The sequence below is a fragment of the Astyanax mexicanus genome, chromosome 15 (genome assembly GCF_023375975.1).
Source record: "Astyanax mexicanus isolate ESR-SI-001 chromosome 15, AstMex3_surface, whole genome shotgun sequence".
In the NCBI taxonomy this organism is placed as follows: Eukaryota; Metazoa; Chordata; class Actinopteri; order Characiformes; family Acestrorhamphidae; genus Astyanax; species Astyanax mexicanus.
Window position 1 is genome coordinate 1,255,728 of NC_064422.1, and position 14,533 is coordinate 1,270,260.

Below are 14,533 nucleotides of genomic sequence, written 5' to 3' on the forward strand. Positions count from 1 at the left end.
GCTGCATCTGTGAACAGAACAATAATTGAATCAGATAAAGTTCAAAAAGACTGAAAGAATGTCAGCTGTTCTCTCTGTTTGCATCAGTAAATAAATCCAGATAAGGAGGGGTGAATAGGGCAGTGAATTAAGTTCAGGTCCTGTGAATTAAACTGGAAACTGTAGGGCCCATATCTGATTTACTATTTCCAGGATGTACATTCTCTAGTGCAGTGTATCAGGAGGTGTATCTGCTCATTCATTGTTTTTCTTGCAGAATTAATGATGTTAAAGAGTTGATCCTGCTTTTGTTGGAGTAACTGCCTCTACTGTCCAGAAAAGACTTTTTGCAGTATTTTGGAGCATTGCAGTGAGGATTTGACTGCAGTCATCAGCAGTAGTTAGTGAGCGTTAGTGAGATCAGGATGTTGGGGTCAATAGGTTGATGTTTATCTTCTCCAGAGTGTTTTTGGCTCTCTGTTTGGGTGATGAGTGATGTATTAAGGTGGAAAAGTGTGTAGGAGTAAAAGACAGAAGCATGAATTGTCTGTGGGGTGTGAGTAATGATCCGGCTCAACTGACTGTTTTTAAAAATGAAACAAAAACATTTATTATTGTTTAACGGTGATGAAATAACCGCTCTGAGTCAATAACAAAATGTACTAGACTTCCTCTCCAACACCTTTGCCCTACATGCCGTGGCTTGCAAAAGTATTCATGCCCCTTTTTACACAACCTTTTTATATATATACACATTTTATCACCTTACAACCAACAACTTAATGTATTTTAATAAGATTTTAAGTGATAGGCCAAAATGTAGCCCATTCTACGTAAAAGCTCAGTCAGGTTGGATGGAGAGCGTCTGTAAGCAGCAGTTTTAATGTTTTGTCAAAGATGCTCAGTAAGATTTACAGTGAGAAATATAATTATTTGACCACCCTGTGACTTAGAAATCATGGAGGGGTCTGAAATGTTCGTCTTAGATGCATGTCCACTGTGAGAGACATAATCTAAAAATAAAAAAAAAAACAGAAATCACAATGTATGATTTTCTTTTTTTTTATATTTATTTGTGTCACTGCTGCCAATCAGCAAAAATTGTTGTCCATCAAATACCTGTTAATCCGCCTCTAAAACGTTCACCTCCACTCCACTTATTACTCTAAATCAGAAGCACCTGTTTGAGGTCGTTAGCTGCATAAAGACACCTCTCTACCCCACACAATCAGGAAAACTCCAACCACTGGCATGGCCAGAAGACCAAACGGCTGCCCAAAGACCCCAGAGACAAAACTGTAGACCTCCACAAGGCTGGAAAGGGCTACGGGACGATCGCCAAGCAGCTTGGTGAAAAAAGATCAACTGTTGAAGCAATTTGTTAGAAAAAGGAAGAAGCTAAACATGACTGGTAATCTCCCCCGGACTGGGGCTCCATGCAAGATCTCACCTCGTGGCGCATGAATGTTCCTAAGAAAGCTGAGGAATCAGCCCAGAACTGCACGGGAGAAGCTGGGTAGTGACCGGAAGAGACCTGCACCACTGTTTCCAAGGTTACTGTGGGTAATGCACACAAGAAAGACGTCATAGTTTAAAGTCATGCGTAGCACGAAAGTTTCACCTGTTTATTTATTTTTAATTATGTCTCTCACAGTGGACATGCACCTTAGATTTAGACATGCACCTAAGATGAAAATTTCAGACCCCTCTATGATTTCTAAGTGGGAGAGAGGGTGTTCAAATATTCATTTTCCTCACTGTAAGTCAGAACTTTGACTGGGCCATTCTAACACATGAATATTCTTTAATCTAAACCACTCCACTGTAGCTCTGGCTGTGTAGGGCCATTTCACAGTGGGGGCGCTGTTCTCAGGGTGATGAGCAGTGTTTCTTCTGCAACACTTTGAATTTAGACCAAAAAAAGTTCAACTTTGGTTCAACTTTCATCTGAACACAGAACCTTCTTCCACATGTTTGCTCTGTTCCAAACTTCAAACAGCACTTCTGATGTCTCTCTTACAGCATTGTTTTTTTCTTCCATAAAGGCTAGAATTGTGGAACACACAACTTATAGTTGTCCTGTATACAGACTCTCCCACCTAAGGTGTGGATTTCTGCAGTTCTTCTTGAGTGACCATGGGTCTCTTGGCTGCTTCCAGTGCTCTCCTTGCTTGATCTGTCAGTTTGGGTGTCTTGGTAGGTTTGCAAAATTGCAAAAAGTTGTAAAATACTTTTTCCATTTTTGGATGATGAATTGAACAGTGTTCCTTGGGATGCTTAAAGCTTGGGGGCCTTAGCAGTAGCTTACCCATTTTGTATTATTATTATCTTGACAAAACACTGAAAATAATGTATTAATTTCAGGAATGTAGTACTGCAACAAAATAACTCTTAAGGTTTTGTATATTTTTATGTAACAGTTTTAAACATTTATTAGACACAGAGACTGTCTGTAAAGTCTTGTTAAGTTTTTAAGCAGCAGTAACTTACCAAGACACTGATCTGGTTTAAAATGATGATAAAGGAAAAAAATAAATGATTTAACATACAAAACAAAAATCCACCACAATATTAAAGTGCAGAATAGTCTTGTCACAATAAGAACTATTTGTGGATGATATATTGTCTCAGAAATTATGTGATAAACAATAATGTTATATGTTATTTAAGACCATTAAATGTCACTGACCTAATAAAAAACAGAATAGCGTTACAAAAAAATACTCTCTTATAAAGACAACACACTATTTTCTCATTGTTTAGGAAATATATACTTTTTTCTTCACCTACTGCAGTTATTAAAGCGTTGTTCTTTGAATGAGTACAGGCATACAAACTGCTATCATAAACAATTAGACAAAAAATTCTTTAAGCTTTACAGTAAATAGCAAAAGTAAATTTAGCATTTAAAAATGGTGAGGAAAATAATGTTATACAATACTGTCAGCCAGATCTCAGTTTTACCACTAGAGATTATTATTTACATAGAAATGAATTGACATTGACAATAAGCAGCCAGTTTTCTGAAGCCGAATTTCTGATCAGTTATCATTTCATTCACTACAACTGCTGAATTTAGAGATCTAATATTAAGTAAACCAATCTTTAGGTTTGAAGTGTTAGTACTACAGTCTGGATATGATTGTTTAATATAAGTTAAGTTATTTAGATTGACTGTTTGAATTCTTCAAATTTTTTTGTTTGACTCGGGGGACAGACACAGTCTGAATACACTGGTTTCTTGGTAACGTCTCTCTTCAGCTCACAGACAGTCAGTTACGCCTCTCTGTCTGCGGCCTGGTCCCGGCTCTGGATAATCAGCAGCATGTGGACGTCGTCCCTACCTAAAAAACAGGCTTGCCCTCAAACTGTAGGCAGTTATTTATAAAGCCCACGTGATTTTCTGCGCACCACGTCGACATCCAGCGGTTCAGTGAAGAAAGCCTGCTGTAGGATACATAAAAAAGACCAGATGACTAAACTATTAACTATGTTTTAACAATGAAAATAACTCATGACCAGACTTGTTGTTTTTTCCACTGCAGTGCGTAAGCTGTCCTTATCTAGTGGATCCAGACCGAAGGTATGCATAGTTGGAGGTGGTCCAGCGGGCTTTTATACTGCGCAGCATCTCCTGAAGGTGAGTTTTCATTCTGTAACACGTTTCACTACACTCGTTTTCACCTACACTGGTTTCAACAGATATGTGCTAAGGCCAGCGGCTTTGCCAGACCTGTCCCTGAATGAAAATGTGTGGAATGCTACTGGACTGTATTGGCAGTAACTTGGTAATACAAAACACATCACAATACAGGAGTTGTGATTTAATATATCATAATATATTGCAAGTATATGGTGATACTGTAAGAAAGATGGTATATTGTAATAGATTGTTTAAATCATATCTTTACAATTTAGATTTTATCTTTAAATCATTTAGCTTTACAATTGTAGTATTAAACTCTGTCATTTATAAAATCTGAGTAAAGTAAAAGTGTACTTTTTAACCAATCAGGGTTGGGTTTCCTTCTTTCGTAACGCTAAGAACTTCGTTAACTCGTAGTTAAGATTGATCGTTAATTAAAGAGTGTTTCCCCAAACCCGTGCGTAACTAAAGTACTACGTAATCTCGCTCGCAGATTAACGAGTAACCTGACCCAATCTTTATTCTTAAAGAGCTTCTTTAGGGGATCTCGACTTGCAGTTCAGCACCTTAAACACCAGGGACCGCCAATTTTGAGGAAGAAAAATTATCATTTCCGTGGTTGAACCAATTATATTACATTACTATTAATTATAATAAATTATATTATTATATAATTATTAAAATTATTATATTACATTATATTATCTTAAAATATATTATATATTATATTATATTATATTATATTATATTATATTATATTATATTATATTATATTATATTATATTATATTATTCCCCGTGTCTGCGTGGGTTTCCTCCGGGTGCTCCGGTTTCCTCCCACAGTCCAAAGACTAACTGGATGGCTAACTGGATGGCGGATAAAATTGCCCCTTAGGTGTGAGTGTGAGTGGATGTGTCTGTGTGTCTGTCTGCTCTGCGATGGATTGGCGGCCTGTCCAGGGTGTATCCTGCCTTCCGCCCGATGCCTGCTGGTATAGACTCCGATCACTTTAATCACACCTACACGTATTGTAAAGGGTATCGGTGAATGTGCAGGTAATATTTAATATTATTCCTTAATCAGGTGCTTCTAACCAACATTGTGGCCGTTCATCTGGGCAAACTCTGGGGTGTGTCAGCTCACAAATATATAAATACCAGTCAAAAGTTGGACACGTCTCATTCAATGTTTTTTCTTAATATTTTTAATTTAATTAATTTAGTATACTATCTATTAATGTTAGCAGTGGAGCGCTAAAGTTCAGGAGCAGCTGCTGATTAACTAGTTAATTTAAGGTGGTTGTATTTCTTCAGAAAGGGGGCAGGAGGTGGAGAAATTAATTCATATTGTCCATTCCTTAATTCCTCTGTGATGAGGAGCTGAAATTAGCTCTGATTAGCTTATTGTTATTTTTCCGTTCCGCCTTAAATGCTGCAGCCCGCTGCCACCTGTAGCGTTATTTAAGGTGGAACTGGAAAGTTAGCTAATTAGCTAGCTAACAGTTACTGAAACTAACTACTAGCGATCTTTTTTATGCTTGTTATGAAGCATTCTGCCATAAAACATTAAAACTACACGTTAATCTAAGGTAATATAGTGCTTGTTCTGCCATCTTACCGGTGATTCTCAAACACCTACGCTCTGTGTGTGTCTGGAAGATCTCCAAAGGGACAAGCGCTATCCCCAGGGTTGCCAGGTCCAACAAAAATACCCAGCCCAAAATCAGTCTAAAACCCGCCCCTCAGAATCGATTTTGGGACATTTTAAATCGATTCTGAATCGTAGTAAATGAGAATCAAGATTCTTATGTGAATCGATTTTTTGGCACACCTCTATAATCTATATTAACAATAATAGTTTAAAAAAGTTAAAATACATATTTAGTCATATGTATATTTAGTAGTATTTTATCAATGCCAATGTACATCCTTTTGTAATTTAAATAGCAGAATATGTATAATGTTGATGATTACAACACATTTCTACGTTTTTAGGGTGTAATAGTGAATAAATACTGCATATTTGGCAGTGTTGAATCTATATTTGTGGATGGATTGAGTGCGCTGTTTCGGGGGAGGAGTCAATAAAGACGTTCTTTAAACTTGTTTGTTAATTTTCACTTTGTGAAGTTCTTTGGGAAACACTGGCAGAACTGGCTCGTTCTTTACTCACGTCACTCGTTCGTTCGTTATTCGCTAAGATTGATCGTTTTTGGGAAACCCACCCCAGAACAGTGGGATTTAATGACACTGTGAGTACAACACTGCTATTTAGTGGGTGAGGTTTAAACACAACTAAATGAACAACTATATCAATATTTCAATCAATATACCAATATTTTCTGGCACTCTTACACTACTATCAGCTCTCCACTCTTACTGAGAAAAAGACCTCGAAACCATCTTTTGGACTCGAAACTGGGCTCATATAAACACCTATGCTTAAACAATTGTGGGGGGGAAAAAAGGTAGCCTCCATGTTGGTTTCCCCCCAACTGATGTTATAGTGTAAATTTTGCATTGGCAAGTACTTGGTGAGCCGATATATATGGTAATACAGGGGTTATGATTTTAATTTTATCACAATATATTGCAGTACAGTAAACAAGGCAGATTTTGCGATTTATCAAGGCAAATTTTAGGAAAAGAATGAAAAAGGTTTACTTATTTTTTATTTATAAAAACACAACACAAAATCAACCATTGTCTGCCAACTATCTTTATAGTAAACTAAGCACTGAAAATCAATACATTTTGTATTGTAAAACAAAAAAATCACGGTACGTTTATGTATCAGAATTCTATTACACCCCTACTGTAAAAAAGATCCCTTTTTGTTTGTTTAACAGTTATGTTGGAAACAGTGTCCCTTTTTTTTGCATTTTTGTTCCCAGCTAAGCTGCTTGTGTGAGCTTGCGTAGGTGGAGGAAATTAGATGTTTACAGTTTTGAAGTTGCTTTCTGGCTTACATAAAAAAAAAAAACACAGTAAAGCTCTGAGAGCAGGAGGTTATTATAACCTCATTTACTTTCCCTGTCCCTCATTTCTTTATTCTATTGATGTCTATTCATAGCTCAATAGTTTCTTGTCTGACTAGATTGAATGATTCACTGCATGTTCTTCTATTGTGTATCAGATAGAACCGAAAGGATTGGTACGTGTGGTGGTGTTTCTTAACCACTCCTTTTTAACACTTTCTATTTTCTTTTTTTTTGCTATAACAACCTGTTGTGTTAAATTCTTCAGTTTCCAGGCAGGGTGGAGATCTCTCACACAAGCATGAGCTCACACATCCTGCAATGACAGAAAACCCCAGTAGTTTGTGGATATGATTTCAATCACACAAACTCCTGGAAATGAGATATTGAAAGGAAAGGAAGGAAATGCATTATGTAGAGAAACAAAAGGTCTGCAATCTCTAGTTCTACAAATACAAATATTAGTGGAGTGGATTTATTATACCAAAATAAAACAGCAGCACCAAACTGCATAACTGTGCTTTATATGTATATAATCTATCTAACCTTCTTTTCAGGGTTCTTTTTACTTAGAACAAATCTCTAATAATATTCATGTTATTTTTGACTCGACTTGACCTACATTCTACAAACACTTATTCACAGGAATCATGTGATAGGATTTCTGCAGTTCACCATATGCTTTAACTGTATTTCTGTATTTTCTGTATTTACAGATTATTTATCTATTAAATGTGTTGCCGTGTCAACCCTGAAATACTTTAATTTTATGCTTGTTTAGACTCGACCAAAAACGCCTCATGTGCAGCATAAACGCATGGGTTGCTCTATACAATAAGCTGCTTATCATACATGCAGCTTTCTGGTAGCACAGTACAACAGAGTGATTGTTCAGAGGCTGTGTGGTCACTGTAATTTTTCAGTTAATCTGTTGAAAATAGAAAATTGGGTGTAAAACTTCATTATATTTTTTCTATTTTAAATATAGTTTGAATAAATATCATTTAAAAAGTCGGATTTCGATTATTTTTCCAATGTTCAATTTTCATTAAGTTTAGTTTTTCATTATTGCCCATCATGACCTGGAATTCTGAAAACTGAATAAAAAACAAATTTTCCTTTTTGTAACAAAAGTTTGATTGCATAACCTACAACCTACTTTTGTTACAAGTTATCCTGTCACAATAACACTTTTATATATGTATTTTATATATGAATATACACATTTCCCCAGTGTTCTCCTCTCTTATCTATAATAGCAAAATTACAAATTACAAATAAATACATTAAAAACACGTTTGAGTAAAGTTGACATACCAGCTCAATCACATTTAATGACATTGTAGGGGGGAAATGGGGTGTATAAAATATGTAGGCATTTATACAGAAAAAAGGGCGTGTTTATTACGGCCTTAGGTTTAATGCCCAGCCTCAGAATTCTCAAATAATAAAGTAAATCATTCTCATTAATTAATTAAAAATAAGTCTCATATAAATAATAGAATCATTAATATCACAATATCTAATTTCTAACTAGAGAAAGCAATATTAAAGATCTAAAGATTCTGAAGGTTTTCATAAATGTGAATTATTTTATACAGTTATTGGCAGCAACCAGCATTCATGAAATCAACATAGAACATTTATTAACACAAACTAATCTAAACACAAATATCACAAACAGCAGTTATTTAGCAATGGGTGTGTGTGAGAGAGAGACAGAGAGAGAGATTGCATATGTAAAGGAAAGTTCTCGCGGGTACGCACATGCCAGCGAGCGAGTTTAAGCGTGGCGTCTCCACTGTAACTGCATCTGGCTGCTTTCCTTGTTTTTCCGAGCTGTCTTGGGAGAAAAAAGCAGTGTTACCTGTGGAGGGGTAAACTCTGAGAGGAAGAGCGGGTTTGTAATCTGCGAAGCCACACCCCTATTTCTTCATCTGGCTGGCTAGGGTACCTACAGGATTGCCTCAGAAACTCTGTGTTCAGAAAGATTCCTGGTTATTTACCACATAAAATGGAGCAGGGGTGTGGATCAGGTCAGGAGTTATCTACAGTGGTGTACAATGTTTGTCACTCTTAAATGTTTCAGATAATTACATTTCAGTATTAGTCAAAGACAACACAAGTAAACACAAAATACATAACCTGAGTTTAATTTCTTTAGCTACACCCAGGAAATCACTTAAATAGGATCTACCTGACAAAGCAAATAACATCAAAAGATACTCAAAAGCTAGACATCAAGCCAATATCCAAAGAAACAAATGAGAAATAAAGGAAAGGAGATCTATCCGTCTGGAAAAGGGTATAAAGCCATTTCTAAAGCTTTGGGGATCCAGCGAACCACAGTAAGAGCAATTATCCACACATTGCAAAAATATGGAATAGTGGTGAACTGTCCCAGGAGTGGCCGGCTGACCAAAATTACCACAAGAGCACAGCAAAGACTCATCCAAGAGGTCAGAAAAGACCCTACAACACCATCCAAAGAACTGCAGGCCATTCATGACTCCACCATAAAAAAGACTGGACAAAAATGGGCTGCATGGCAGAATGCCAAGACAAAAATTACTGCTGAGCAAAACATTAAGAATAAGAATATTTAAGACTTAATTTTATTTAATTTTATTTTATATTTAACTGTCTTAATTTTGCCTGAAAACATCTTGATGATCCTCACGACTTTTGGGAAAATACTGTGTGGACTTCTGCTGCTTCAGGACCTGGAAGACTTGCTTCCATAAATGAAACATGAATTCTGCTTCCATCTGTTTGTGACCTCGAGCTGAATTGAACTGGGGTTCTGCAGAAGGACAATAATCCAAAACACACCAGTAAGTCCACCTCTGAATGGCTAATAAAAAAAGAGGATTTTTAAGTGGCCTAGTCAAAGTCAAACCTGAATCCTATTGAGATGCTGAGGTGTGACCTAAAAAGGTGCTCCATTCTCCAAAAACCCTTTAATTTGGCAGAATTACAACAATTTTATAAAGTAGAGTGGAGCCAAAATTCCTCCACAGCTCTGTGAAAGACTCACTGCAAGTTACAGCAAGCGCTTGATTGCAGTTGTTGCTGTTAAGGGTGGAACAACCAGCTATTAGGTTTAGGGGGCAAAAACCTTTTCACAAAGGGTCATGTAGGTTTAGTTTTTTCCTCCCTTAATAATAAAAACCTTCATTTAAAATGCCATTTTGTGTTTAAGTTTGTTGTCTTTGACTAATATTTAAACTAGTTTAATCTGAAACATTTAAGAGTGACGCACATTAAAAACACCACTGCAGCCTGGAATAAGTGGCCACATATTTTCGGTCAGCCGCTTTGCAAATGAAAGTCCCGTGATTCTCTTGTGTTGAAGCAGATGTTTGTGATTGTGTGTGTGTGTGTGTGTGTGTGTGTGTGTGTGTGTGTGTGTGTGACACCATACGGGCGTCGGCTGAGAAATAATGTCTCAAAAAAAAACACATGCAATTGAATTCAGCGGGTAATATCAAGGTCAGGAAATTTTGACGTCATTTAATGATGTCAAATATTCAGGCAAGCAAAACAAAATAGTACAATACTTTTCTTTAATTTGTTCCTTATATTTAAGTTGTGAGGAGCAGAAATGTAAAAAGTAGAAAAATTGAAAAACAGCCAAAAAATATAAGTAAATAAATAAATAAAAGGTTTTATGCCTAATGGACAAAGTGAAATAGTTTTTACATTTATCTCCAAATGGTCTGAAAAATAAAAACAAAACACTGTTGCTCTGACCCTGTGTCTCAAACTGCACAGTGATTTACCTCAAAAACATTTTTATATGTATATGTTTAGTGTTTATGTACAAATATTAATACTCTATTTTAGAAAAAGGGTGCCGTGACATAAAACAGAGGATACCTGGAAACACTGAGGGATTTTTGCTGGATGATGTCCTGAAGAGCACTGATAAACTTAGTTTTAAGGGATAATTTTTTTTAAGGATTAAATATTTCAATATTAAGAGATATTTACATTGATTACATTGAATACTTTAGAATTGTTTGACTATTCTAATATTGAAATAATTATTGCATATAAAAAAGAGTTCTCATCATAACAGCTGGTTTGTTAAATCAGAGCTTGATGATGGTAAATCAGGTGATTTCTAGAAAATGAGAACAACTTCTTTCTTTTTACTGATCTGGAGTTTTACAGCATAAACTCTTTTACTGCTTACAGGAATGATTTATAATAATGTGATGTGATGTGAAGTTGATATGTGACTTCATATAAAACCCTGGGATCTACAGAGAACATGTTGGAGCAGAGCCTGTATTGTGTCTGTATTTTTTCTCAGGCCCGGGATGATGTAATTGTGGATGTATACGAACGCCTGCCTGTCCCGTTTGGCCTGGTTCGGTTTGGGGTGGCGCCAGATCACCCAGAGGTTAAGGTTGGTGTTTTAATGCTCTTTAATTGACTGAAAAATCTGGACAGTGTATATATATATATATATATATTGTTTACACTGTGTTTACGGTTGTGTTGTAACTATTAAAAAAATGATATTTCTCCTCATGGTTTGTTACAAGTTTGGTAAAAAAGCATAATAACAGATTTATTCTAGGATCAGATACAGCAACAGTGCTGCTAGAGTTTTTAAACAATGTGTTCACTTACTGTCCTCCACTCTATTAGAACCTCCTACCTGCAGTAGATCAGAGACAGGAAGGCAGGATCTTACATCCTGCGCAAGGCGCGTCACAATACTCATTGCTACTATACACAGTCTATTTTCATGACCTGTGCTTGCGTCGTTTAACTAGTAAAGATGCTTGTGAATATATCTACGATGATGGGCTAGAGCTGGGCGATAAATTGATTTTATCGATTAATTCGAATTTACAGTTAAGGACGATGTGTTTTTTATGAAAATCGATTTTCTCTGAGTTTTCATTTTCACCACCGACGCTCCCCTGAGCTTAGCTTAGCTTTTTTTTCAGACCCTCTAGCGACTTTTTTTGTAAAAAAGCGACAAATCTAGTGAGTTTTTGTGGTGTTATTGTAGACTTTTGGTGACTCTGAGATGAACATGCGCTCTTCAGTTACTGTCCTCCGCGCTGCAGCGGGTGTCGTGAGCCCCGCCCACACCACTCACAGTGCAGTCTCACACACACACACACACACACTGCTCCACCAACACACTGCAAATGAACTGCGCACGCCCAAAGCCACCGCTGACTGACCCCGCTCTGTATTTACAGAGCACAAATATAGATATAACTGTGTCTTCAGTGTGACACGAAAATAAATCACTGAATTTAACTCACACAGTCTCAGTCAGTCACTCACCTCATTCACCACACAGCCTGTCACTCACCTCCTCCACAGTGTCTCCCTCTTTTGTAAAAAGCTATTCAACAATTTGTCTATTATAGGTTTAAAAAATAAAGAAAAAATTAATAAAAAAAAAACTGCTCTTATAATAACATTTAAAAACACGGCAAAAAACTGATTTATGTAATTCACGTAAAAATAACGTTATTTTGAGACGTGACTGCCAAATCACTTTTTTCTCTCTCACAATGTTAATCCTTTACAGCTTCAAAAACATGTATTATGCAAATTAGGCGTCATTTAGCGACTTCTAGGAGATTTAAGTAGGGGGAAAAAATCTATTTAAATCGAAAATCAGATTTTTTGTTTTTTTAAATCGAAGATTTTTTTTTTTGGGGCCATATCGCCCAGCTCTATGATGGGCGTTGTGGTCTGGAAATGGTCTGGTGTGTTCAGGTAAATGTCTGGCGGATTGCTATCTTGGCAATAGAAAACACAGGTGCTTGAAGGTGCTTGTCTGATTAGAACCCTGACAACAGTCAACCGTCAGATGTTCATTGCTATCTTGGCAATGCAGCTGTGCCATCGCAGCGTGAACAAGCAGGTCAGTTTCCTCTGCTGAAAAGCCCAGAAGTGCAGCACCATTAAAAAAGCAATCCACCAAAGTCAGAGTGCACCTGGCTTAAGAGAAGTTCATGCCTTTTGCACGTTTCGAGCTGTGCCTCCTGTGGTTACGATAGCAGACACACTGACGTGTCCTAAATCAAGCTACGCAGTTCAAGGTTGACGGCTTGCCTACATGTCGTTAAAATATGGCCCAAAAGCTCTGGATCTGTTGCTGCACAGTTTGTATGGTTATCCTCTAGTCCTTCATCATTTCCACAGGACACTGTTGGTGACTCAGTGCAGCAGTGACACTGAGGTGTTTAAAAACTCCAGCAGCACTGCTGTGTCTGATCCTCTCATACCAGAACAAAGTGTAAGAAGAAACAGATGGACTACAATTTGTAATTACAGAACTGCAAAATGGATAATGGGTGGAAAAACAAAGAGGTGGTCATAATTCTATGCTTGATCAGTGTTTATCATGACCTAAAACATTTCTGATATTTAAAATATACAATATTACCACTGTCTGGAACTGAGTGAATAATGTGTATGAAGGTGCACATTACATGAATTTACAGATTTATTTTTCACAAGTTTGTATGTGTAGAAATCATTAACAGGCATTCTTGTCTAATTCAGATTTTATGACTTGAAATAAGAATATTTTAAACACTTGTTTTTATTTTCTTTATTTGAACATTATGTTAAGAGCACACTAAAATGGCTAAATGCATAAAACTCAAAGGCAAATATTTGAACATAAAGTGAATTTGTGCTTGAAGGTGACGGTGCAGCTTTTTTTCTTGTTTTTATCTTTATCGCTTTATCTTCATTTCTTATTCTGTTGAGTTCATTTCATCTGTTGTTGTATTTCAATGCATTCTCTCTCCTATAAAAGGACTGGCAGTTATAGTTATTCTGGTCTGATTAGAGTACACAGTCATTTGTTGTTATTTTTTTTTACCACTCCTCTATAATCCTTCTTTTCTCTGCTGTTCATCGTCCTATAGAAACCTGCTGCTTTTGACGTTAATATAATATTCAGGGTGGAGCAGTGGCACTTATATATTCAGCTGCTGATCTTTGATTTACAAGGTTATTCTCACTTAACAAAGACATTTGCGACCAATGACCAATGAAACCCACAATTCTGAGTACTTTCCTTGTTAACAATTTTGATAACCTTAATATTACCATAGTTTGGTTAGAAGTTTGAGTGCTTTATGGCCATTTTCTTCATATTAAACATAAACAAATCCCTAGTAGTTGTTTCAGCTAGCTAGCTGACTTTCCTGTTCTACCTTAAATGGTGCAACAGACGGCAGAGGCTTCCGCATTTAAGGTGGAACAGGAAAATTTAATAAAGGTTAATAAATGCTCCACATCACAGAGGATTAAGAAATGGAAAAAATAATAATTGTGGAACCACCTGCCCCCTTTCTGAAGAGAAACAATTAAAGCCCTAAAGTTAACTAGTTAACCAGCAGCAGCTAGGTTTCTGAACTATGAGAAATCACTGGCAGGATGGCATCACAAGCAACCAAAGAAACCCTCAATTTTAAGTAGTTTTTACATGTTAAAATGTACGAAATCCACTATATTACCATAGTTTAATGTGTAGTTTTGTGGCCATTTTCTTCATAATAAGTGTAAACTAATCCCTAGTAGTTTGTTTTACTAGCAAGCTAGGTAGCTGTTTTTTTCTGAAATCATGCATCTTAAAAAGAGTGGATCTTGTTTTTTTGTTTAAGTAACTGTTTTTACTGTCCCTGGAAAGCTTTGTAATAGATTTTGGAGCATTTGGTTGTTTTTAGGATTGATTTTCATTCAGCAACAAGAGTGTAAGTGAGATCAGGATGTTAGATGTTCACATGTAGTGTCCTATCACCAGAGTACCTTTTAACAGGCTCCTCAGCAGGTGTTTGACACGTGAACTGGGGGAGCGTGGTGTTCAGGCTGTTCTGGCTGTGGCCTTTGCGTTAGCATTAACCTTTTGACTATGCCGTTGAGACGCCGAGGGGCTG

At 36.6% G+C, this 14,533-nt stretch overlaps 1 protein-coding gene across 2 annotated transcripts in view; it reads left to right on the forward strand.

Moving 5' to 3' along the window:
* Positions 1-14,533, forward strand: part of fdxr (ferredoxin reductase) — a 72,660-nt gene that overhangs the window by 8,699 nt on the left and 49,428 nt on the right. For both annotated transcript variants that reach the window (XM_049464927.1, XM_049464926.1), the window contains exons 2-3: positions 3,525-3,619; positions 10,921-11,016. In XM_049464927.1, the coding sequence (XP_049320884.1) occupies positions 3,525-3,619; positions 10,921-11,016 (191 nt within the window). The remainder of the gene's footprint in view (positions 1-3,524; positions 3,620-10,920; positions 11,017-14,533) is intronic.